This window comes from Mercenaria mercenaria, chromosome 14 (assembly GCF_021730395.1).
Source record: "Mercenaria mercenaria strain notata chromosome 14, MADL_Memer_1, whole genome shotgun sequence".
NCBI classification, from domain to species: domain Eukaryota; kingdom Metazoa; phylum Mollusca; class Bivalvia; order Venerida; family Veneridae; genus Mercenaria; species Mercenaria mercenaria.
In genome coordinates, this window is record NC_069374.1 from 34406056 (window position 1) to 34433290 (window position 27235).

At 34.4% G+C, this 27235-nt stretch overlaps 2 protein-coding genes across 3 annotated transcripts; both read right to left on the minus strand.

Annotated features, from left to right (window-relative positions):
- Positions 1–8132: 8132 nt before the first annotated feature.
- Positions 8133–10198, minus strand: LOC123526770 (tripartite motif-containing protein 3-like). The gene is made up of 2 exons (XM_053522585.1): positions 10181–10198; positions 8133–9200 (listed from the first exon to the last, which is right to left on the minus strand). Exons 1-2 carry the CDS (start codon positions 10196–10198, stop codon positions 8430–8432), a joined length of 789 nt encoding a protein of 262 aa, XP_053378560.1. The 3' UTR covers positions 8133–8429.
- Positions 10199–11067: 869 nt separating this feature from the next.
- Positions 11068–24838, minus strand: LOC123527231 (tripartite motif-containing protein 2-like). Of its 2 annotated transcripts, none has more exons than XM_045306571.2 (3): positions 24666–24838; positions 17051–17308; positions 11068–16317 (listed from the first exon to the last, which is right to left on the minus strand). In XM_045306571.2, exons 2-3 carry the CDS (start codon positions 17178–17180, stop codon positions 15320–15322), a joined length of 1128 nt encoding a protein of 375 aa, XP_045162506.2. In that variant the 5' UTR covers positions 17181–17308; positions 24666–24838; the 3' UTR covers positions 11068–15319. The 2 variants fall into 2 exon arrangements, with proteins under 2 accessions (XP_045162506.2, XP_045162504.2); XM_045306569.2 differs by lacking the exon at positions 24666–24838 and adding an exon at positions 17922–18706.
- Between the last annotated feature and the right edge of the window lie 2397 nt (positions 24839–27235).

The window sequence follows — 27235 nt, forward strand, 5'->3', positions numbered from 1 at the left end:
ACGGGGCCTGAATTGTACAGCTAGGAAGACCTGTTCCGTATCATCTGAAAATGACGGACGTATAACGTACGTATAATTTGATAGCATGAGACTAGGGCTTCGCAATGGTGATAAGAAAAGTGTCTCATAACCTTTTACTTTTTTCGCAAGTTTGATGGTAAACTAGATGGTAGGATGCCCGTTTCTGCTTTTCCTAGTTTTAAATACTTCATGTAGTATTTACATCCGTCCGTCTCTCAGGAGGTGGAAAAATGGATTCATTTGTTTTATACAACAATTAGTCATGCGTTTAAATCATTAGTTCTATAAACATAATAAATAACCAGTTTCTTATCAATGCCTATAAAACAGACCAATTTCTTTTATTCCCAAAACGTACCGGGGCCAAAATGCGCTATTTTCAACGTGATGCTGCTCAGCAGTTTGATGTAAAATATGTCGTTGGAAAGATGACATAGGCAACTTTCACATGGGTCTAAAGCTAAAGGAAATAGAGAATAACAGGTTACTGTCTTTTGAGAAAGGGTTTCTCAGACTCGGCTAGATATGATCCTGGAAGGTGTGAGGCTTGCCGAGCTCCTTCCGGACCATATATAGCCGAGTCTGAGAAATCCCTTTCTCAAAAGACAGTTATTTGTTATTCTATTTATCATGCCATTATTAACAACTTTTATCCTGCCTTCGTGCGAAATAAAGGGCAAAACGTAGGGGTAGAATAAATTTGCTGTTTTGCCGGACTTCTTTTTTTAAATTCTTTTTCAAAACGAGGCCATCTTGTTTTTGAGAATAACTGCTAAAAGATATATTTACGCAATTATTTTTATAAACGCGCTCTTATTAGGTACGTGAGACCATGTCACTAATGTATAGCGTATGCCTACCGTAATTACCACAAAAAAGTTTTTGTAACGGAAACGCTCGTAGAAACGGAAAATGACTCATGTAAAGCGTTTTGTTCAGGATTTTAGCTCTCTAAAAATAAGATAATCTTTATTTAACGTCGGTTTTGACAAAAAGTTTAACACTAGCTAACAAGCTATTTTCCGACAAAACAAGACTATCCTTTAACAAACAAATAAACAATCTATATAGGGTAAGAATGCAAACTAATAAACATATAATAATAGTTAAAAGCATTAGCACATTCACAAAAAGTCATAGATTGAAATTAACTGCATATTTACAAAACATATTGAAAGATGAGGGGACAATGCAAATCAAGACGGATGGTCTAAAATCAGATTAAAAGAAAAAGAAATTAAGAAACTGACAGTGAAAAAAGACACAAATATGTACTGATTAAAAGATGTCTTGATACAGGTATCACCTCAAATCAGATTTGCTGTGAACTGATTAGCACTGTTCTCTCATACAAACATAAAAAAGAAAAAATAAGCTGAACTAAAAAGACTTACAACTACAGTTATCTGTATTAAAAGATCAGTCAGAAAATATGAGTAAGAAAAATGAAAAATGAGCAAGGATGTATCAGTAGCAGCAATCCGGATGCACACTTAGTCAGTATGACAAAAAACTACAGTTAAAAAGGTGGGAACAACAAGAGTTAGCACAATATAAAATAAGGACGAAAAGCACTTGTTTAGGAACTAAACAAAAACATAAAATGATAGGCAAATGATCAGCAAAAGAAGCAAACAAGCAGCAAAAATAATATGGAAAGCTTTAACCCTTAGCCTGCTGCAGGCGAATTTAACAGCCTTTGCAAACAGCTTGGAACCAGATCAGATGCCGATTAAATCGGCGTCTGATCAGGTTCCAAGCTGTTTGCTACTCTGACAATATCTCTTCCAATTTTGGAGCAAACTGAATGAACTTTACAATTTTAGCAGACGACATTTCCAGCAGACGACAATTTATCTAGCATGCTAAGGGTTAAAGAAGAAATAGCACAACATCAACTAAGCAACTATAAGCACATTAAGCATTTGCATCTGAGACCACTCCAGGTCTGTATGAGTCTCCAGAACTCGCCAAAATCTGTTGTTGTTCTAAGCTCATCAGTCGGTAGACTATTCCAGACCTTGGTGGCCTCAAACCTAAAGTTTTTCTTACCATATGTTTCTGTTTTAATTCTTGGTACATCAAGTGTATTGACTTAACGTTCCTTTTAACCATATGTGTGAACTTTACTTTTGATACAGGAACGCATGTGCTTGTCTTACGCATTCAGTTATTATGTTCAACTATCCTATGAAGTATCATAGCAGTATCTTGAATGGTAATCGAGATATAGATTTTAACAAAACTGAAATGAAAATTCAAAGTTTGCACAACTATTAATGTCATATAAAAGTTATGAGTTTTGCCCATAGGGTTGATTGTATGGTGGAAATTGATTTATTTGGATTTAACGTCGTACACAACAGCTAAGGTCATATGGCAACTTCCAGCTTTCATGTAGGAGGAAGACCCCAGGTGCCACTAATAAAATAAAAATGATTCACACCACGACAATCAAACTCGGTTCCTGTTATTATTCTCTAAATCTAATTCAACTATTTGCCTAGCTTTCTCGAACAATTTTTTTTAAGTTAAATAAAATCATATCGATATTTCCATCAAAATCGTTACAAATAATACTTACAACTCCTTCTAGCTGTAATCTTCAAATAACCTCTTAAAAATCAGAACAGTGAACAAGATCAAGAAAGACACAGAAAAAGATTTTTAACATTATTAACTGAATATATAAAAATGTTACATACCATCACAATCAGACAAAAACTCGGTTCCCGTTATTTTTTCTCTGAATCTGATTCATATATTTCCCTGGCTTTCTCGAACGGGGTTTTTCAGTTCAATAAAATCTTATGAATGGTTCCATCAAAATCGCTACAAAATACTTACAACTTCTTCTAGGCTAGATGTAATCTTTCAACTATTTATTATAAGTATTAATAGTTACTATTTGTTTTATACTTAATGATTTTTTAGCTGTTTTAAACCTTGTAATGCATGCTAGTATATATAATATCATTAAAAAATGTCTTACAACTTTTACAGCAGCTATTTAATAGAGTACATTACTTTTTAAATTACCCGATTGCTCTTAATGTTGTGATAAAATGGTAGATGACAGATGCGGGTGTGGTACTGTGTGTGACCGTTTCAGGCCGTTTTTCCCCATTCTACACCTTTCTTTCGGTAGTTTGGGACACAAATACTTTTACTCAGGGGGCCAGGTTTTGTCATACACTTGTCACAATACCCGACTGTCAACTACTAATTGTTATTAGTTTTACTCCTATCTCTTTTCCTTGCTTATTTGCTAAGCGGGGGAGTAACAATGTCAGTAATATATATCTACTGTAACAGGGTTACTTCCCTTACCTCACCTGTGTTTTCCGATGACTTAGTTTTCGCGCATTAATATGTTACTGCAGTCAAAAATACACAACAGAAATGTATATCATACTGATTGAAAAATACGTTAAAATTTTGAAAATACCGTTGTGCCAAAATAATTATATTATTTTGATGTTTGAGTAAATGTATGGCATGGAACTATTTGTTTGTATAGACTACTTTTTTCGGTCTGCCGAAATGAATTTCTACACTGTTAACATTGGATTGATTGTGAGACAATTGATTCAAAAAGGAAACAGTGTATGAAAAAGAATTAAACTTATGAAGGCAGGGACTGTGATTTGAGAAGGAGTAGAAATACAAGTTTGAGAAATATCAATGGAGAGTGCATTTCTTGTAATGTATAACATATACTTGGCGCTTCGTCAAATGACATTTCTATTCTTTGTGTATGATAAAAGCGGGTAAAATATCAGTTTACAGACAATATACTTGAGGCCAAAAATGACCCATATTGTACAGATAGGAAGACCTTTCAAGTAGTATGTGTTAACGACGGTCGTAAAGCGTAAGTACAAAGTAAAAGAAAAATCCCAGGAAAGCCTCGTGAGTATATAACGCCTGTAAACAGACAATTGTGATATTGATGTAAATGTTAACGTTTAGCTTCACGGGAAACAAATTTCAATAAGGTCTAGTTCATACAGGCTGGTCACAGAAAAAGAAGTGTTAAAATAATATTTGAATGTACAAAGAAAACAGTTTATGAAACAAAATGACCCATATTGTATAGCAAGGAAGACCTGTTCCGTATCATTTGTAAATGATGGACCTATAACGTGGGTATAATTTGATAGCACGAGACTTAGACTTTCACAACGTTTTAATCTTTTACTTTTCTTGCAAATTTGATGGTAATCTAGATGGTTTCTGCCTTGTCTAGATTTAAATACCTCAGGTAACATTTACATCCGTCCATGTCTCTCAGAAGGTAGGGAAATGGGCTAAAGCATTCATTTGTTTTATACAACAATTACTCATGCTTGGAAATCCTTAGTTCTATAAACTTAATAAATAACCAATTGTTTGTCAATGCCTGTAAAACAGACCAATCTCTTGTATTCAGAAAACTTACCGGGATCAAAGAACAGAACAGAACAGAACATATTCTTTATTAACTTGTACAACATGTACATCGTTAGATAACATACATTACAAAACACAGATTCAATAGGTCACGATATTCAAAAGTTACAAAACAAATATACTAAAACACATACTAGTATACACTACTTATTAGAGGATGAGCACAACAATAATTACCGTTGCAAAAGTGAAATTCTTAGATTTAAAGACAATTTGATAAATTTACATAATTTGAGGAGTTTATTTTTATCAGTGCACTTTAGCAATTCAATAAGTTTATACATATTTGGTCTGTTATAAAAATAAGATTCAATATATTTTCTTCTAAGATCAGCTAAACATGGACATTTACAGAAAAAGTGAAATTCATCATCTATATCATTTAAATTACAAAAGATACAAAAACGTTCATTTCTTGGTATTCTATTAACTCCATATCGTCCAGTTTGAATTCTTAATGAATGTGATGAAACCCGAAATCTAGTTAAATAAAATCTAAGATCAGAAGGTAAAACATCAAGATAGCTTTCATACCCAAATGTCACCTTAACATTATCATACAATTCCAACACAGTGTTCGACGACTTACTATAACACCATTCTTGAGCAAAACATTCAAATAACCTTTGTTTAAAAATATGTAAAAAGTATGTTTCGCTAATAGACGTTGGGTTTTCAAACACATAGTTAAATCCATAGTCACATAACAATTTTTTTACACTAGAAACCCAATTTTTCTTTCCATTTATACAATCTTTATGAGACATATTGAATATAGTTTTCAGAATAATATTATCTGTTTTTATCATTTTGAACCAATATTTCACTATACGAACATACCTTTGTATATACAGTGGATATCGGCCTAATTCTCCATATACTGTAGCATTTGCTGTATTTAATTTTACATTTAGTATTTTTTTTCAAAAATTTAAGGTGAATTCTCTCAATTTCCTTAGATTTACTAAATCCCCATATTTCGGACGAATAACTTAGTATAGATCCTACGAATGAGTCAAATAACTGACATAGTACCTTTGGTTTCATTTTATATTTTCTACAATTTATTAATAGAACATTTAATGCTTTTAATGCTTTACCCGCTAATTGTTGCTGATTTAATACAAAACTGCCGGTATAGTTGAAAACCGTACCGAGATAATTAAAATCATTAACAACCTGTAGTATATTACCATCATATGTAAATTCTTCATTTTGAAATAAACCACCACGTTTTCGAAAAACAACTACTTTAGTCTTTTGCGTGTTAACTTCTAAACTCCATTTTTTGCAGTAATTGTTCAACAACGCAAGAGATGCATTTAATTCCGCTAGAGACTTACCAAGAATAACCATATCGTCAGCAAATAAAAGTAAAATGATTATAATATCGTCAACAGTTAACCCAGAGTTTATATCATTTTGGAGAAACAATTCCAAGTCTTCAATAAACAAAGAAAATAGTATTGGCGAAATTACCTCCCCTTGACGCAATCCTACTGAATATTCAAAAAAATCAGAATAACAATTACACGATCGCACACAAGATTTAACCTTTTCGTACATATCTTTTATAACTCTTAATATTTTACCGTCTATTCCAAGTTTGAATAATTTTAACCACAATGCGTTTCTGTCAATACCGTCGTATGCCATTTTCAGATCTACGAAACAGCAATAGAGTCTTTTTAACAAAATAAAACTAGCATCAACAGTTGATCTTCCTTTCCTGAAGCCAAATTGCGCGTCCGATATAGTATTATATTGTTCACAAAAATTAGTAATTCTTTTATTTAAAATAGTTGTGAATAATTTCGACATGCAACTTACAAGAGTTATCCCCCTATAATTTTTTACATTACCCTTTTCACCTTTTTTATGTAGGGGTACAATTACACCTTCGGTCCAAGTTTCAGGGAAAAAACCGCTACTAAGTATACCATTAAAAATATCGCATAAATGGCCAACCAAAATGTCAATGGATTCTATAAAATATTCATTTAATAAACAATCATTCCCACAGGATTTGTCTCTTTTCAACGACTTTAATGCGCTATTTTCAATGTGATGCTGCTCACCAGTATAAACGGGCATTTTAATGTAAAAGATGACGTTGGAAAGAGCATAGAAAGAGCTAGACATAGGCACCTTTCATATGGGTCTAAGCAAAAGGGAAATCCCAAGACAGCCTCATGAGTATAATGCATTCATAATCATGGCTGCAACTGACAATTGTAATATTCTTGTAAGTGATGGAAGTTTGGGTTCACGGAAACTGAAAGTTCAAATTCACACAAGTATGACACAGACATGCAGGAGTTTTGAACAGAATGTTAGAATACAAAAAGAAAACCGTTTGTTTAACAGATGGGAAAATGATTAGAACTTATAGAGGCAGGGCACTGTGATTTGACAATTTCGTGAAAATGCGTTGAACACAGTGTAAGAATAAGAATAGTGTAAATTCGTTTTTTAATACAATTACTAATGCGTGGAAATCCTTAGTTCTATAAACATAATAAATAACCAATTGTATATCAGTGCCTATAAAACAAACCAATCTCTTTTATTCCGAAAACGTGCACTATTTACAACGTGATGTTGCTCACCAGTGTAAACGTGCAGTTTAATGTAAAAGGTTTGATTGGAAAAAGAAAGTACTAGACAGAAACACATTTCATATGGTACAAAGCCATAGGAAAATCCCAGGACAATCTCATGACAATAAACGACCGGACGGTCCTTTTCTATCAAACGCTTGACGCTGGGAAGGTAGTTTATCAAACGGTAAAGCATAAATAATTTCGCGCACGCACTGACGAGGATGAATATACTCGAGTTATCGGCGGTCTCAAGCGGAATCAAGCGTACAGACTCTCGTCAGCACGAAGCACGCAAACTGTAAAAACTAGAGCTATCACTAAAGGTGATGAATGTACCCCCAGCATGCACTGACAGTACATTGCAATTTGACGCACACAATATTGCATAATTATGTGGACTGTATGTATATAGACTGTATGCATACAGTATAGTAACAGAGAGATGATGCACACAACATTGTGTCTATGTATATAGTATAGTAACAAAAAACAAAGTCCCGTAACTCTGCAATTTTTTTTCTGAAAGAACCTAACATGTCCCATGCACAACTACTGTTGTTACTGATCACTTGTGTGAAGTTTCATTAAATTGTGTCAAGGGGATGAGGAGAGATGGTGCGCACAAGATCCTCGTACATGGATTCAGTATTGTTATATTTTCTGGTTCTCTGGGATCATGGACTCCATTCAATATCTTTGTAATTAATAAGCCGGTGCTAGGGGGAGTGGGAGGCGTTGCACTTTTCATAACCTCTCATGAACAGAATCAAACCGAGTATGCGGTTGCATTCTGTGCTTCCAAAGGATATTTTTACAGATTTTATTAACTATCACAGCAGCAATCTTTAAGTGCCATGTGGCGGCTGTAAAATGTCTCCCCGTACTTGTATTCAGTGTATTTATATGTTATGTTCTGGTACTTAGGAATCATGGAGTCCATTCAATATCTTTGTAATAGAATTCCGCTTAACCCGGTGCTATATAGGGGTCGTGCACTTTCCATTACCTCTCATGAACAGCTCAAACAAACCGAGTCTGCTATTATTTTGCTTGGTTGCATTCTGTGCTTCCAAAGGGGATCTTTTTACAGAATTTATTATCAAGAATTCTGGCCAAAACCTGTTTTTCAAATTTTACATTTGAGACTACTGCTTACAATGTATGTAAAATGATTCTATTTTTATGTAAAATATGAAGTATTTTTTATTATGCCGGAGAGGTAATGGCCAGTCTGACCCATAATTAAAGTATAAAAAAAAGAACAGATAAATATGCTAATGGCTATAATCAAATTAGAAATGACGGGGTTATTGTATAATAACACAACAATCACTTTAATATGTATGTGCATGCCTAATTTATTACAGTAGAACATTTTCGTTTAAAGATATCACCGTACTTGTTTGTACTTACACCGTATGGACATTTGAACTGCTTATCGCCGGTTCCAAAGGACCCGAACGACCGCACGAAACTACCATCTGAGTCAAATACTTTAATTTTATGATGTCCACAGTCAGACACAATAATTTCTCCAGTAATGGAGACACAGACATAACGTGGTGAACTGAAACATTCTTCATGTATGAAGGAATTTCCCAGAAAGCGAATAAATGTTCCATGTTTGTCGAACATAGAGACTTTATTAATGACAGAGTCACAAACAATAAAATTTCCTTCGTTGTCAACCGCAAGTCCTGTTGGGCGAATAAGATAGTTTTGACCAAACTTTTCAATGTACAATCCTTTCAAATTAAATATTTTTACACACCTTTCTTTACATGATGTCACAGCAATGTTGCCATCTATGGTTACTGCAGTTGCCCAGGGCTGTTTTATTTCACCTGGCGAAAATATTGTCACAGAAGAAGATACGACGCTGCAAATTTGTAAACGGTCGTTTATCAAATCAGTTATGAAAAGTTCTCCATTTGAAAGATATGTGATATGTTTGGCATCTTGGAAATCACCGGCATGACTTCCCTTTTTCCCAAATGCTGACACAAACACATCATTATGGTCTAATTCCGCATTTTTAAATATTGTATTTACGTAACTATGGTTATGTGTGTCATTTTCAGAAATAGAGGAAGTCAACAAACTGAATTCCGAACAGCTTGATCTCTATCCTGTCTGATTATTTCCATTTCCAACATCTAAATAAATATAGAAAGAAAAAGAAAAGACAAAACTGATACAAGGAAAACAAAATACAAACATGTAAGTATGGATACTTACCATTTTGTTGTCTAACAATTAGCCTGGGAATCCAGTCTGACAATTTCTAACCTTTTATTTATCTGCAAATTGACAATTGACAAATTGATAATATCAGAAACTCGTCCCAGGCTATCTAACAATACTTATCTAATAATACTTATCATTTTGTTGTATAACAATACTTATCATTTTGTTGTATAACAAATTTGCAGACAGTGATCGCTGACTTCAAATCACTTGCCCCTCACCGATGTAGTGTTCAAGCCTCACTCGAAGCGTTTAATTCTTCATGTGAGGAAGCCATCAAACTGGCTTACGGAAGGTCAGTGGTTTCTACCAAGGTGTCCGCTTAGAAAATTCAAAACGATACGAATGATAGTGATTACCTGTAATTTCAAAGAAGTCATCTTCAGTTTTGTGTCTGTTCTGCCAAATCGAATCATTTGTTACCCTCCGATTGATGTTCCGTCTAATTGTAAGAGGATTTGTAATGTCAGCTGGTTGTTCATATCTCCATTGGTCAAATCGTGAAGAGGATGAAGTATAAGACGGCCAACTTGTCTGCCGATCTACAGTTTTTGGACGTTTTCCACTAAAAACGCTCAGACTTCTCAAAATACCTGAAGAGAGAAAGAAAACGCCCCGAGTTTCTCCCTCTTTTTTTTTTGTCAAATCTTGATATTTGTATTTTATGTTAAAGGTGTTATATGTATGGAGCTAATGTATTGAACTTACGGAAATAACAAATTCATAGTACCTATATAACTCGCACAGAATTGGATCATGCTGGACAATGAAACTGATCTGAAATCAAAAACTGATTTAGTGCCAATATTCATCATAAATTTCAGACTAGTTAAGCCGAAAATAAGACATGCCTTTACCATTTCATCAGATCGCATTTTTAGTGCGAAGTACAAAATTCATATGTAAAATCATTTTCAGTCAGTTGCAGTCAAACCCGTGCTGAATGCTACCATTGTTATAATTCCACAAGCGTGCTATTCTCATGATTACAGAAGAAAACATTATAAACCAAAAAATGTTGGTATTCCATCGTAGAAAATGTAACATTTTGATGTTAACTAGAGAAAAAAAAACAGTTAGGTCATACCATTGTCGTAAAATATATATGGGTCAGTCATTTCAAATTTGATATTAAGACGTACATCTTACAGACACTACATTATTTTTAAAAAATAGGAATTTACATCAGTTTATCAGAAATGTTGTCAAGCATGTTTTCCTTTCCATGCGATGAAAAAAAAAACGAACTAATACAATTTATAAGATAGCTTTAAATATCTACTACTAAAATGATTTGCAAACAAATACAAAATATTTATAATATGTGAAGTAAAAATGTATCTAAAATGATACAAAAAAAAACCACGAACCTTTCTTGGTTTTATTTGCAGTAGAAGACATCCGTGGTGTTCAGTAAAAGTAAATCTTCAGCTGTTTTATGTGTTTCAAAACTGCTCCAGATATTTCTTTGTGCATCACAATGCATAACTTTGTGTTTATCTACGCCAAAGTCATGTTTTATATTTCTTTGTATTATTTATTTTTGAGTGTTCTGGATTTGATTGATAGTTAAATATTTTTCTACATTATTTTTATTCCATCTTGCAGTTTAATTAGATAAAGTATAGAAGTGGGTTACAGTCACTTCATAGAGTAGTCTTAAAAATGCTGGATGACTGTTTTTCTTCAGAAAAGTTCAAAACGGTTGTTCATCTTTATTCATCATAGTTAAATTGTTTCATAGCTGTTTTTAATCTTGTATTACATATTTACAAAGTATAATTTAAAAGTAATGCTCGTGAAAAATAAAATGTTTTACAAGCAATATGTCTTAATTTTCGACAAAAATCTAACGTGTCTCCACCAAGAATGTATTTAAAGCAACAGTTTTTTACCTTCTGCATTAAACGCTAATAGAAAATCTTATAAAATGAATATAAAAACTACGGTGGCATATTTCTGCTTCGAAATAGCTAGGTAGCTATCGCGATAAATTAAAGAAGAGGGTCATGATGACCCTATATCGCTCACCTGTTAAACTTGGCCTTGGAATCATCAAGATAAACATTCTGATCAAGTTTCTAGAAGATAGGGTCATAAACATGGCCTCTAGAGTGATAACAAGCTTTTACTTTGATTTGAGCAGGTGCCCTTGTGTTTGACCCCACATGACGTAGTTTTAAACTTGGCCTAGAACATTCTGACCAAGTTTCAAGAAGATAGGGTCATAGATATTGCAACAAGAGTGTTTACAAGCTTTCCTTTGGATTTGAGTGGTGACCTAGTTTTTGACCCCATATGACCCAGTTTAATTCTTACCAAGTTTCATTAAGATGGGGTTATAAATGTGGCTTTAATAGTGTTAACAAGCTTTTCTTTTGACTTGACCAGGTGACCTAGTTTTTACCCTATATGACCCAGTTTTAAACTTGGCATATGAATCATCAAGATAAATATTCTGACTATTAAGATTCATGAAGATAGAGTCATCAGTGTGGCCTCTAGGGTGTTAACAAGCTTTTCTTTTGATTTGACCTAGACGTAGTTTTTGAACCCATATGACCCAGCTGCGAACTTGACCTAGAGATCATCAATATAAACATTCTATGCAAGTTTGTATCAAACCAAAGCATAAATGAAACCTACATATGGCTGAAAGTGCCAAAATAGAAAATTTAGCCCTTTCAGGGGCAGTAATTCTAGAACTCATGATGGAATCTAGCCGGTTTTCGAAAAGAACCGAGATCTTTTTATGACTTAAGTTGTGTGTAAGTGTGGTTAAAATCAAAGTAAAATGTCACTTCTATCGTGTTCACAAGGTAAAAATTAACAAATTTTGGCTCTTTCAGGGGTCAGTTAGGGGTCATAACTCCGGAATTTATGATTGGATCTGATGGATTCATCATGGGATCCAATATTAATGTTGTTAAAGATATCTTGCAAGTTTGTATCAAATACAACCATAAATGGAGTCTCTATATGGCTGCAAAAGCCAAAATAGCAAATTTTGGTCCTTTAAGGGGCCTAAACTCTTGAACCCATGACGGTCTCTGGCCAGTTTTCGAAAGGAAATGAGATATTATGCCAATATAAGTTGTATACAAGTTTTATTAGAATCAATTGTAAAACGTGGTCTCTATCGTGTTCACAAGCCAAAAATAGCAAATTTAGCCCTTTAAGGGGCATAACTTTGGAACCCATAAAGGGATCTGACCGGTTTTCGAAAGGAAACAATTTATTACGCCACTACAAGTTGTGTGCAAGTTTGATTAAAATCAGTTGCAAAATGTGGTCTCTATCTTGTTCACAAGAAACTGTGAACGGACGGACGGACGACGGACGAAGGGCGATCACAAAAGCTGTCAGGTGAGCTGAAAAAGAATATTATCATGAAAGCTACCAAGCATCTCGTGTCAGTTTCAAGCATCAACGCGAAATTTTGCGCTAATACATTTTCAGGAGAAATAAATATATCAAGAAAATATTATTTAGTCCTGAAGTGTTTTCAGAAAAAAATACACACATTTTCTGTGAAATTTACAATATAATTGCGATAGTTTCTTTTAGCTATCTCGTAGCAGAAATATGCCACTATAAAAAATACCTATACTATAAAGGCGTCAACGTCAGATTATAATGCGTACAGTAACATTGACGAAGCAATCTAGGTCAAAGGAAATAATCAGTTTATATAGGCCCACTTTGTAATGTTTCCGGTCATGGGCCTTTCCTTACATTTAAACTTTTGATGCCACCTACTCGGAATTAAAGAACTACCCAAGAGATATCGAAAAACCGCAGGAAATATATATGTTGACCGTTTCTTTTGGGCACTTTTTTCTCTTTGAACTCGGTTACCCATAGGCCGCGGTAATTTGTTTTATTTTTCATGAAAATGCTCTATTGGTAAAACATGCATTTTTCTCATACAAAATGCATCATTCCATATAATTTAAGCCAGTAATCATGACGTAGAGTTTTAGTTTATGAAGTAAGATAGTTTTCAAACACACACATTGTGACAACGTATTTGATCACTTTACATGCGGAATACCATCTACTTTTTTAACCAATCAGGAGACTTGTGAGTTGCTTCCATTTGACCTCTATCGGTTGCTGAAATATTCGTAAAAATGAACTACACTATACGGTACAGCAAATATGAATTTAAAGCTTCTCGCACACAGTTTGAGTGAAATTTTTTCAACACGTTCATTTCCACCAAGTTTGGCAAAGAATGTATGTATGACACTAAAGTGATAAAGTGGGTGAAAATAAAAGTTAGATATTGGTAAAAATGCAAAAAGAATGTAAATTTTCTGCATTGTTTCAAAAGCGTTGCGACGGTTTACTACCTTCTGTATAATATTTTTGGTTATTTATAAGAATAACTTGCAAAAATCTTTTGTCAATAAGTTTGTACCACTAGTCACTTTCAAAGTACTCGCTTTTTATGGGTTTTGAAAGACATTAATTTTCGCCTGAAATGTGTAGGTTAGTCCCTTTAACATCGGCACAGACATACAATAAATAATAAAATATGTATTTCTTAAAGGTTGAGATGAACGGATGGACAAGTTTAGATGCATCCTATTAAAGTTATTACACACAGTTGAAACCTATCCAAAGGACCGATCGTTTTACTTCGAAACTCAACTTTTTATAGCTGCTTGTTTACGCTAATGTGTTTCTGTAACATCACACTTAGTGTTTGCAACACATTACCGCGCTTTTATGTAAGCAACAGTGCTACACTTTGGCAGGCCAAGACATGCATACTAAATACAGAACAGAAGGGGAGGTAATTTCACATATACTGTTTTCTGTCTTTGTAGACCTTAAATTGCACTTACAAGACAATTTAAGTTCTGATTTATTGATTAATCTCATTATTTTTTGCTGATGATACGGCAATTATGGGTAAAACACGGGAAGATTTGCAGAATAGCCTTGATTAATTACAAACATACTGCATATAGTGCTGACTTTAGAAAAAAATGGAAATACTAGAGAAGGATGGTTTACAATGGCCAGCCTATAGAAGTTATAATTATCTTGGTATACAGGGAGTTTTTTCGTGTTTATGGTGAGTTAGGTAGGCACCGTCTATAACTTAATATATGTGTGAGAATAATGAAATATTGGTGCAAATTAATAAGAACTGATCATATTATATTAAGGAAAGTCTATTAACAAGGTGCATCCGATTGTTGTAAATGTAAAACGAAATCGATATTGAATGTTAAAAATGAGAAAAACACAAAACCCTGAATTCCGCTCAATAACCACTTGGCCCAGAATCTTCGAATTTGATAGCATGATTGAGCTTATGCAGTAAATGATCCCAGTTGCTTTTGGGTCAGTAAGTGAAAGGCCAAGGTCACAGGAGCCTCAACCTTGAAAACGGTTTCCGCTCGATAATTTCAGAACCACTTGACACTGAACCTTCAAACGTGACAGCATGACCGGCCTTATGAAGTAGATGATCCCCTTCTGGAATCAGTAGATCAAAGTTCATTGTCACGGGGATCTGAATATAGAAAACTATTTTTGCACCACTTAAACTAGAACCTTCAAACTTTATACCATAATCGGACTTTAAATGTAGATGAACCCTATTGTTTTGGGATTAGAAGGTCAAAGGTCAAGGTAATAGTGATCGGGACAACCCATTATAGGAAACATACTTGTTTTACAAACAGCTCTTGTTTAAATAAAGTCTTGACAATAGAAAATTATATAACACGTCTATCTAGACAGTTCTACATAAATAATGAGTATTACGTTGATTTTACACTTGCAGCATTGTCTATATTGTTTAAAATGTTAATAAAAATAACGACATATTCAAAAAAAATATACTGAGGCTAATTAAAAATAACAGTACCACATATGGGCAAAGTTTGCACATATATTAAATGCATATTTTGTGCATGTCTTCCTATCTTTAGCATTATCAGCTAAAATTTAGAATAATAAACATTGCACAAAAGTAATCATACGTAAGAAATAATATCTGAATTTGTGTAATCAATGTCATTTGTCAGTTTGAACACTAATATTTCACATGCTTTCAGATGTCCATGTGTAATGTACAGATGAAGATCTTCACTTATAGTAAGGCCTTGTGGGTGAACAAGTCCGTGCTCTGACGTCACAAGATGGCGGACAAATACACCATCCCGAGTAAACATGGAAATGCGGTTATTGTAATGATCGGCAACGAAAATGTCTCCGCATTTGTTTGTGGTTACGCCGTAAGGTGATTTAAACTGCTTCTTACCTCTCCCAAAACATCCAACAGACCTTATAAATTTTCCCTGAGAGTCAAATATTTTTATTTTATGATGGCCGCTGTCCGAAACAATTATATCGCCTGTGATTGACACACAGACATAGGATGGTTTACTGAAGCACTCTTCTTCATTGTCAGAATTTCCAAGGTAGCAAATGAATTTTCCCTCACTGTCGAACATCAACACCTTGTCTGTCGAAAAATCACAAACGATAAAGTTTCCTTTTTTATCAGTAGCAAGTCCTGTTGGCCTCACAAAATAGTCTTCTCCAAAAGAGTTCATGACGTCACCGTCCATGTTTAAAACTTTCACACAACGATCTTTGCACAACGACACGGCAATATAGTTATCCTTTGTGACTGTTGTAGCCCATGGTAGATTTATCTCTTGTGGTGAAAACACGGTAATAGTTCTTGATATTCCACTGCAAATCTGCAGACGACTGTTGACGAGATCTGTAATGAGAATCCGTCCGCGTGACAAGCACGTGACATTCTTAGCATCCTCATATTCTCCTATGTTTTTCCCTTTCTTGCCAAATGCGGAAACAAAGCAGTCATTATGACTAACCTCGTCAGATTTAAAGGTAGCATTGTCATGACTTTTGTCGTTTTCAATTATGACTGTAGGAATTAAACAGAATTCTTGATCTGATTTACTCTTCTGCATTTTTGAAAAATCGTTATCAGCATCACTCTCTGGAAAAAATAATAGCGAAATTGAAATAACTTTATTTTGTCACTTAATAAAATACATTCAAAAACAAAACAAAAAACTTCACGGTAAAGGAACATGAAAGTTTGTAATCTAAAGAGAGCTTAGGGTCGCTGATTTCAAAACACAGAGTGGGTTCGAGCCTCGTTCGGGACACTGAATTCTTCATGTGAAGAAGCCTTTAAGCTTGCTTACAGAAGGTCGGTAATTCTACACAGATGCCCGCCCGTGATGAAATATTGCAAGAGGCGGCTCCTGTGGTATTTCTCCATGTTCAAAGGCTGGAAAGTCGCCTTATTACCTATGATTGAGTCGGTATGACATTTACCCCGCTCCCCACCCCCATCTCCTCCCCCCAAAAAGTAATCTGATAATGTATGTTATCACTTCCTTAAACATTACATGTACATTACATTTCTGTGCATGCAAATAATTCTTACTGCAGAATTGCATAAAATTATTTCCATTTTCACCGCGAGTGCAAAAGAACATTTTCGTGATACGATAACGGTACAAACTCGATAACTAGTATCTCAGACATACATAAAAATACTTGAAAACGAACGTACAAGTATGTTTTGAAATAAATTAGTTATACACTGAAATCAAATGCTAAACAGGAGGAAATTATATCTAATCGCAAGTAGTATTCAGACCGACACTGGCGAGCTCATCTTGGGTATTATGATTGCAGTGATTACAAGTCATACAATGTACCTATATTTAGAGCCGTGTTGTCTTCTGCTATGGAATAATGTCTTGAGATTTTTCCTGGCATGGCAGGCTCGCAGTCAGGTCCAAAGCTTACTCTTCGTCCTGGATTTCGTTTGACGGACATTGGATCCATCTTGTTTACTGGCTGTTGTAAAGTCGTGAGCGCAAAACTATGACGTCTTCTTGACAAAATTGTTGTGTGTTCTGTTTGTCTCTTGCCAAATCCTTCAAACAATGTACCGTTAAGCCGCTGGAAGAAACCTATAAATATAAATTTATTAAATGCTATTTGTAATTGTTTTAAACAGATTCACATCCGATCGATAAAATATCCGTGAAAATTTACAGGATACGGTGGTTATCAAAATATTCAATAAATTAGTAGCACTTGTAGATTAAAGTAGTTCTGCACGTTCCGATGAAAAAATTCTACAATGAAGAATTTGATTTAAACCTTGATTGTTCAAAACTTAAGAATATACTTAGAAAATTCGGCTAATAAAATAAAGACAGAGTCGTGTGCTTGATTTTTTGCTAGACTGATTTGAAAAATGTTGACCTCACACACGTTTTCATAACGGGAGTCTATGGGAAAATCACAATTTTAGTAACATTTTCGCGAATAGAATTTTTTCACCATGTAGATTTTGATGAGACTTTTCACAGTTGTAAATAAACATATGACCTATAATATAGTGAAATAAAATATATAGTCAGTATGCTTGTTTTGAGATATTTGCCCATGATTAAGGAGATCCGCGCATTTCAAGCTGAGTTTAAGATTTTTGGAATTATTTAACATGTAACATCTTTTAATATCCCATTAAAACTTTAGAAAGATAGACACGTTGCCATCCGTAATACATTTACTCACCGGTTGCCATTAATTCATAAAATGATTTTCATTTCCGTACGTCGAATCCAGGCTTTATCCTAACGTTATCCGGATAAATGACGTTAAGCCTTCACTTCCGGTTCATCAAACGTGCACAAAACTACCTTAAGTGAACTTTACTGATAAAAACAGCTCATGAATTAATATTTAGGATATTTGTACCTTGCAAAAGTCATAGTCATGTATTTATCATTTCAAATAAACATCACTTTACTTTGACTAAGTAATTTATGCCTATGATTTACCTATTTATGCACAAATGTATAGTAGTTCCTTCACGATTTAATACTCACAGCTCTACACAGTCAGTGACAAAAATATTAAACATCTGTAAAGGTTATCGTTTAATTTTGTTTCAGTGGAGGATTTTACCGAAAAACACTTCTACAGCAATGTCATTATTTGTAATCATACTTTAACAATATAAAAAAAATTGTTCTACCACAAGAACCACGTGTACACATTCACACTATTTCAATTATTTACCTCTGACTTTTTAAACGGAGCCGTTCCTTAAATTCTAAAAAATATTCCCCGTTCGGCCCCTTATCAGAGTTGCATTAAGTTAGCTTGTTTTTATGAAAATGAACACATGTTAGCTGTTAACCGTACGTTGAGTTTGCATGTAGTATGATGAAAACAATATCTTTTGTAGTTTGTAATAACAGTTTCCTTGTTATGTCAGCTTTGTTTGTTATCAAGATTCTATTATAAAAAATCTTCAAACTGCGGCGAATAAGATGTGATATTTAGACCCCGCAGGTTAATGCTTGGAGAACATGTCAGTCTAAGTTTATGTAGCTAAAGATGTCTTAAGTTGAAGTCATCTAAAGTTTCATGGTGAATGATAAAATATAGATAAAATTACGCTTTTAAATCCGAGGTATTCGCTTTGCTAAATTGTAAGTACTGTGTATAAATGTCTGTCACCTTTTTGGGATATGAATGCAATCCATATTCAAATATCTTGCAAACTGAGCTTCAGTGGACAAACTTAGCATAAAATCTCGTTCGTTACAGTACAAAAATAAATCTGCAATGCGTGGTGCGTAGTTCATCGCTATAGGTTCAACTGAACTAAATATTATCATATTTATGTCCACTTTTTTATTCTATGTAAAAGGGACACTGCTTAAAGAACTGTGACACACAACTAGACTCTTTTCAGAATACAAATCATAACCTACTTTGAAGATTACCCTAAAACTGACACAAAATAAAGAAAAATGTAGGGGTCAAAATGTCAAACAAGAAATATCTTTAAAAAAGATGGTCGGCGTGATGTAACTGAAGCACAAGTTATATAATGGGCAGAAACCTGTATTTTAAATCTTTTGGAAATGTTGAAAGGGACCTCTGTGAAGTTTTGTATAAATGAGGGCAGTAGTTCTGAAGAAGACTGTGTTTAGAAATTGTGGAGGGACACACGACGGACACCAAACAATCACAAAAGCTCACTTTAAACCTTTGGTGCTTAAAAGATGGTAACAGTAAGCAAACAATATTGAAATACGTTCTATACTTTATTTCTGGAATTGTTGGAAGCAACATGAACCCTTACCCTACTTCAGCTTATTATCAAATTTGTCTATCATTCAGAATATGTACAGTACTGTTTTCACCAGAAAGATTAATTTAAAATTTAGAGTCTAAAATTTAACAGTATCGGAGATGTTGTTGCAGGTTAGTAATGATTTGCACTGGTTAGAAATTGTTGCTGTAATGCAGGGTAAGAGTTAATGACTGTATAAAACATGGACTTTATTGAATATTTGATTATTGTCTGACCCGATTCGATTTTTACATCATATAGATCTACAAAAATACATAGACATATATACATAAAATATCATAACAATGTGGTATATTTTTTTTTTTTTTTTTTTTTGTGGGTAACAACGTTTATTATCTCTGTAACCGGTATAATTGGGGTCGGAGAACCATCCGCCTATTAACCTTACAATATCCAATACATTCAAATATTTAGATATATAATAAAAGTTACTACAAAAAACAGAAATAACTTAACAAGAAAACTTAACAAAACAGAAATATGTCCGGATGAGCAGATGAATATTTGGTTACGCACACCTGTTCAAGTGGTACGCATACAACCCGATGGTGCTGTACTTATAGAGGTTATAGATGACGGACGCGTTGTCATTTCACTCAGTGTCACACATGACTCAGAGTGAAGCATTTTCAGCCTTTCCTCCAATCAGCGCCACTCTTGCAAAATCTCTCATTATGGCTGAAAATACCGGGAATACCTTACCAAGCAATCCGATTGGTACATTATTCAGGCGGCATAAGGTCATACGAGGTCATAAAAGCGTGCTTAATACGGCACGCCGAAAATATACAATGATATTTAAACAACAAAGCCTTAATCTATACTTCTGTAGCCACCCAAAGTGATAATGATAAATAACATGTCCGCCATTACACGATTAGACCATGTGGCTCCCGCGGTGATACTTAATGGTAGTCCTAGGCCTAAAGGGATATCGATTATTTGTCTATGCAGTTTACTCCGGTTATAGCGAACTCCTCTGATTATTTTACGATTTGTTTGTAACAAATTCGTGTTTGTTAAACTCACTGTTAGAGAAAAAGAAGACACAACACGCGTTTGGAAAAAAATATAAAAACAAATCCAGATACTTATTTCGCCAATAAGCTGATTGGTCAGCTCTGGATTGGTAGGCCAAGAAAACAAAAGTACGAAACTGAAGTGTCAGTATATAAAGGTAAAAGGTAGAAAGGCATAAAATGAGATTTAAAAATGCAAACTTTGGACCACTGCTCCCCTAAGAATATCCTTGAGGTTTTTTTATGGAACAACCCACTGAAATAAACCAACAATGCAAATATGCAACACCACGCCAGCGTTAGCGTTAATATCAAAGTTGAGCGTGATACTGAATATAATGCAGGTCAAACAAACAATACCTGTACAAAGTATGTGTTTGTTACCAACTGAATAAGACGGGGTTATAAAAGAGTTTTATCATTAGGGTTGGGTTTCAAAACAGATCTCGAAGTTCTCTTATGCGGGTAGGTCCTATTTGAGCAAGCAACTGTAGAATATATCGAATGTCCTCAAGTAAATACGCGTACATACATAAAAATGTGTCAAGATGTATCTATGGACAGGGCAACCATTTCTCAGTGGCGATTAGACAAAACGCAATGAATCTGAATTATTTTAGCCCCAGTCGGAATATGAACCCGCACACATGCACGGTGCTTTAGCAATAACAAAGTAGACTGTCAGTCTGTCTCCTCCTTTAATGTGGAGAAGTTGTTACTTTCTTATGGAGACTCGTTAATACCTCCAGGAAATCTAGTAACATTAATAGCTACAATGACCGTATATGACAGGAGAACAGTAATAGGCACAGGAAAAGAAATAACCACGAGGCAACTGTAAGTTACATTGAAAGCCTGCTAGACGTGAATCCCCTAGTCTTCATCGCATGTCCTTTCGCCTGATATGGATTTTCGAGACAGCGTATATCCCGTATCCTGTCACCAACAAGCTGTGTAACGATTTTATCTTGCCGACTACTCTTTACTTACATGCTATAATCTAATATTTTGTAAATTAACAAGGCGGCAGCCATTGTTTTTAAATCAAAATTCATATCTGAAATGTACTAGCAGGATATGGAATATATCCTGTCTCCACGTGACGTCTATTGACCAATAGAAATGCAAGAAACTTGTAGGAGGCAAGATAAGAAGACATATGACTCCTCAACGGGTGGTCCTGACGGAGTTATAGGATAGTTTAACCGTGTATTTCACATTTTTGGTTGCGGGATTTATCCCGCTACCAAAGTTAATTGTATTTCTGACAATCATATAGTATCTTTATTTGATTCCAAATCACATCCAAAGGGAGGATGTTCATGTGCTACACAAAGTAGTCCCATTCATGGACAATGCGGATGAATTATCAATGATCAAGTAGTTCTTATTCATCCTCTATCCATTCACACTGGCCATTTAGATTATATAAGATCTGTCAATGATTAGGTATTCCAGCCCATGGTTACATCTCTGACTTCCAGCTGTTCATGTAAGGTCAGGCAGAGTTTATCTTAGATATGAGGCACATTAGTATTTGTTTCTTATACATGTATATTTATAGATTTGCATTTTAAATGAAAATAATTCTAGCAAAAACCCCGCAACCACCACACATCTCAAGGCTTTGATTATAAGCAATTACTGTCAGAACCTCGTTAAGCGGGAACCAGTCGTAATAATAAATTGTAAGAACTTTCTGTACAACGATAGTAAAAGGAATGAGTTTATGTAAAATTGAGTAGAAAAAATCAAGCGATAGATTTCCACCAAACCTTGTTTAAATGAATACACGTTTCATTGACCTCTCATAAGCTCTTTATATACACAGTTTGAGAAAACCCTTATTGTAAGTCCACAGTCCGTTTAAAGGGTCACAATGCCTTTAATTAAAATGTGGCTGCCAATATTTTTGTTATGAACATAAAATATACTTTTTTTCTTGTCAAGTCCAATATTCGATAATTGTTTTCTCGTGTATTTGTCATAGGTTTGATTATTTGGTTAACATAATAGAAGGTACTATCAAATGCATTGTTTCAATGATCTCCCTTTATGGTCCTGACAATAATTTCATCTGTAATATTGAAAGTAACGTTTTTCTAATTATTCAGTTATGTGAGGTCTTTTTTTGAACAGCTGCGTTAACTGTTATATAAAGTTGTCCGCAGTCCGCGTCAAAGTAAGCTGAATGTCTGCAATACCTGGCAGTATAGAAACACTGGCCACGTGTCTGCAATACCTGGCAGTATAGAAACACCGGATTGATGATAATGGTTAGGAAAAGGATAGAAAGGCAGCATCGCATTTATATCATTGCTTGTAAAAGTTGTCAGAGCATCACTTTTAAAATCCGAACAAAACAATATTCATGTCAACACAAAAAAAAAATGACATGCTTCTTACATTTCATTAAATATCGTTTTTGTTCGTTTTCACTTTTTGCAAATCTTAAAACGATGATCTTTTAGTTTTCACTTTTAAACTTATTTTATTTGAAAGTTTATCAAGTTAAACATGGAGAGAACGTTTGTGTCTTAACGTATGAAATGACAGCACGAATTTACATTAAAGCCGTGTCTTCTTTCTTGTAGGCAAGCGTCGCTGTGTGAGTCGGTCTTCTTTAGCGTGACAAGTAATAAACAAAATGAAATGCCTCTCCACGGGTCGACAAAAAACTTAAACCTTTCACCCGGATGACCTCGGAATTAAACAATAGATGGAGAAAACATAGACCCAAAACATCGCCACTGATACTGATTTATGTGGCCGTAAATGTCCCTATTCTCAATTTTAATTCCCCTTAACCTTTTAACCAGATTTAAACTACTAAGCGGTAATGTGATATTATACCTGGTTAAAAGACACACAATAAATATCCTGCTGCATCACATCTTTTGGGATTGTCATGTTTACAACAGCTGAATTAAACGTTTTTTTTCTTGACCCATTTTCCGGACATGAACCAAATCTTATTGGAAAGCAATGTGTATATATGATATATAACCACAGGACCTCGCCCTCTCCACCATTTTTACTGAAGACATCTAATAACTTAACCTTTAGTCTGCTGGCGGCAATTGATTCTGCCTTTGCGACCAGTGTAGATCATGATCAGCCTGCACATCCGTGCAGTCTGTTCAACTTGGATCTACACTGTTCGCCATTCAGTCAGTACCTTTTTTGTAAACACTCTTTTTACAGTTAATGATACTGTCGAAATCGAAAGATGGGCAAGTTTATTATAGAAATTTAGCAGGTTAAGGGTTAGAACAGGATAAGTCCTTAATCTTTATTCAACCATTCAGATTGAAAACAAATTGTAAAATTAATGTGCAAAATGTTCAACTATTACTTGGGTAAAAAACAAGAAAACAGAATATATGTGTACAGATTGCGTAATTACTGTGCCATGCGTAGAAAATTTTGAATAGGTTAATGAATAGAGAGAAAAACCAAGTCAATTGTGTATATATTTATGAACTATTTAACCGCATTATCATTATGAGTTTGGCTATACTCAACAGCACGCTGTCCAGACGAGCGTGACCATAACATTTTGGCAGTTTGAAATGGGTCAAGAGGAACCTTTAACCAAGCTGGCTTAAGTTTCTCTTGTTCAATCATGTATGCGTAACGTCAAAATGTTTAATGTAAATGTGCTGTCAAAATTTTAATTTGCTATTATGTAGTTATGTAACAAAGAGCTTAAACAGATCGGACATTGACTAGTTCATCATGGTAAAAGAACAACAAAAGGGCTAGTCATAAAGGCGCGGGGTCACCTTTCGAACCGTTCCGCTATGATGACCATGACGTAAGTCATATTTGCATATTTCTTAACTGACCCGTGATGTGTTTGTACATTTCTTAACTAATTCTTTGTTTAAGAGAATAAATGTATAAATATCCGGACTCAAACATAATCCTACATGTATTTGAAAGAAAGGTTCTGTTATGAAACCACCAGACCTAGCCCAGACGGTTTCCACCGTTTTTATGACATCATATACCTTAAACGAGCACAATTCATAAATATTTCTTCAATCTACAGAATATATATATTGTACAAATTAATGTGCGTAGAAAAAAAATATAAAGAGAAAAACTGAAAATGTTTGCAACTATTACCTGGGTAAATACATCCAAAGCTCGCAATTTATCACACGAAAATGAAAGGTAATATTGTAAATGTTACAATACACAGGTTACAGAAGTAGATCTATTACTGTTCTTTTTTTTTTGTAAACATATTATTATATATTAGAGTAATACTCTATGTGAAATCTTAACCATCCCTGTGTCTCGTATTCCATCCTGAATCTTATACGAGGGTTGATCCAGAATTACTAGTATTAGTATTAATTGTAGTAATAATAGTACATGTAATAGTAATAGTGATAGTAAGCTGAACGGCAATTCTAACGCGTTATCAAAGATAATAGGGTTATTATAACAGTAGCTGGATCTGGGATGCAGTATTCGGCTCGAGTGGATTTTGCTAGATCGGATCTCACGAGGCGCGCAGGCGCCGAGTGTGATCCGACCTTGCAAAATCCACGAGAGCCGAATAGAAAGACCAGATCCAGCTACTGTTATAATGACCCTTTTCCTTTTATTATATACCTTTACCATTTTGATTCTTGTTTTGTTCTTGAACGAAATCTTCAATGTTTATCGATATTAATTGGAACTTAGTGAAGTTTTTATGTGCGCTATTTATAGAAATGTGTCGTGTCATGCATATTAATGAAAATAGTCCGGCAGCATACAATACGGAAGGTACAATACGGAATTCAAAAGGTACAATACGGAATTTTTGTCTGTGTGTTCATATTTAATTGTAAAATACAAGCTGATTTTTTACAGAATTTATTTAGGTATATAATGAAATATAATACGCATCTGAACGACAAACAATGATTTTATTCATTAACAAATCACTAAATGAGATACATTATTTCAATTCTAACACGTTAACAAAAAATTCTTAAGTACAGCCTTGACCTCAACCATAAAATATTTGGCTGTTTTCTGTTGTTGTTTTTTTTCCAGCGCGTCGCAGTTTGAAGCTATGACGTAATAATTGTGACGTCAGAAAAAATAATTGTTGTATAATAACACACAATTTTCAGCCTTCTTTGTTTAATAAGAAAATGAATCGGGTAGTGTTAGAATGCAAAATAACACACAGTTTCGGTCTTCTTTGTTTTATAGAGAAATAAATCGAGCCGTGTCAGAATGACCTTTTAATGTTCGCCTATCTTTTTTTTTCAGTCAATGACAGTCACTAAGCTGTCGGAGCATAAGAAATATTTAGATGTTCTTGAATATATTCTTTTAATTAGCCTATACTAGCAAAATGAAATTTGACGTCGGCAAAAATGTTGCATTTGATAACATTTTTCTAATAACTAAATTTATACATGTCTAGATCTATATGGCTCGGCTTTAGAGCTTCAAACCAAAACACAAAAAAGGTGTTTACAAATAGTTAAATTTTTGATAATGTAACTGATTTTTTTTGTGATTTCTTCATGCCAAAGTTCGAAATAAAATATACTGACATTTTAGTTTTTATGCATCAATTTACACACAAGTGGTCGTTTAATTTTTTTTTGCATTTTGCACATCGTTATAACCTGCATCATGCATATTCAATTTAGCTAAATATCTTAGGCTAACTATATACATGTTCGTCGAGCTTATATTACATATAAACAAGCTATTCGTTCAAAAAATCGGTCAGCTGTAACTCTGCCATCCATAACATTTTATATTAATAGTGTCAAGTATTTTAAACCTAACAGGCAGTACAGAAACATGTCTGTTTTATGTTTCCGTAGATACTGTGTTCTAATTCTTCAAATATGAAAAATGTGCGTAATATATCTAGATCTAAATATTCTATGATAACTATATTGTCCTATCTCGTTTTGGTGATTATTTGTAACTGTGACAACCAAGAAATAATGAATTGAGCCGCGTCATGAGAAAACCAACATAGTGGCTTTGCGACCAGCATGGATACAGACCAGCCTGCGCATCCGCGCAGTCTGGTCAGGATCCATGCTGTTCGCTAACAGTATATCTAATTTCAGTAGGCTTTGAAAGCGAACAGCATGGATCCTGACCAGACTGTGTTGGTTTTCTCATGCCACGGCTCAATTGTAAGTTCGTATAAAACTTATTATTACAATCATTTTGAAAATGAACACTTTTCCATTAAAATGATGATTTCTGGCTATACGTGAAATTCAGTTTTCATTGCCAAGTGCTACCGTGTGAATTTTAATAAGAACTTGTTGAAATAGTTCGTCTATATTGTGAATTTTACACACAGTCATCAAATATAGCAAATAGACTTTTGTTGTTGTTGTTGTTGTTTTATCTTACTGATTTTTTCAACCAACAAAGTAATAACGTACACTAGTGTTCTGAATATTTGAGCCGCGCCATGAGAAAACCAACATAGTGGCTTTGCGACCAGCATGGATCCAGACCAGCCTGCGCATCCGCACAGTCTGGTCAGGATCCATGCTGTTCGCTAACGGTTTCTCTATTATAATTGCAATAGGTTTTGAAAGCGAAAAGTATGGATGCTGACCAGACTGCGCGGATGCACAGGCTGGTCTGGATCCATGCTGGTCGCAAAGGCACTATGTTGGTTTTCTCATGGTGTGGCTCATTTGTCAAAAGAG

What these genes read in the sequence shown, in the direction of transcription:
- LOC123527231 (XM_045306569.2), bottom strand. An exon ending in CAACACGGCTCTAAATATAG is followed by an intron (nt 16,318 to 17,050) that starts GTACATTGTATG and finishes TATTTTTTCCAG; the next exon opens with AGAGTGATGCTGATAACGAT.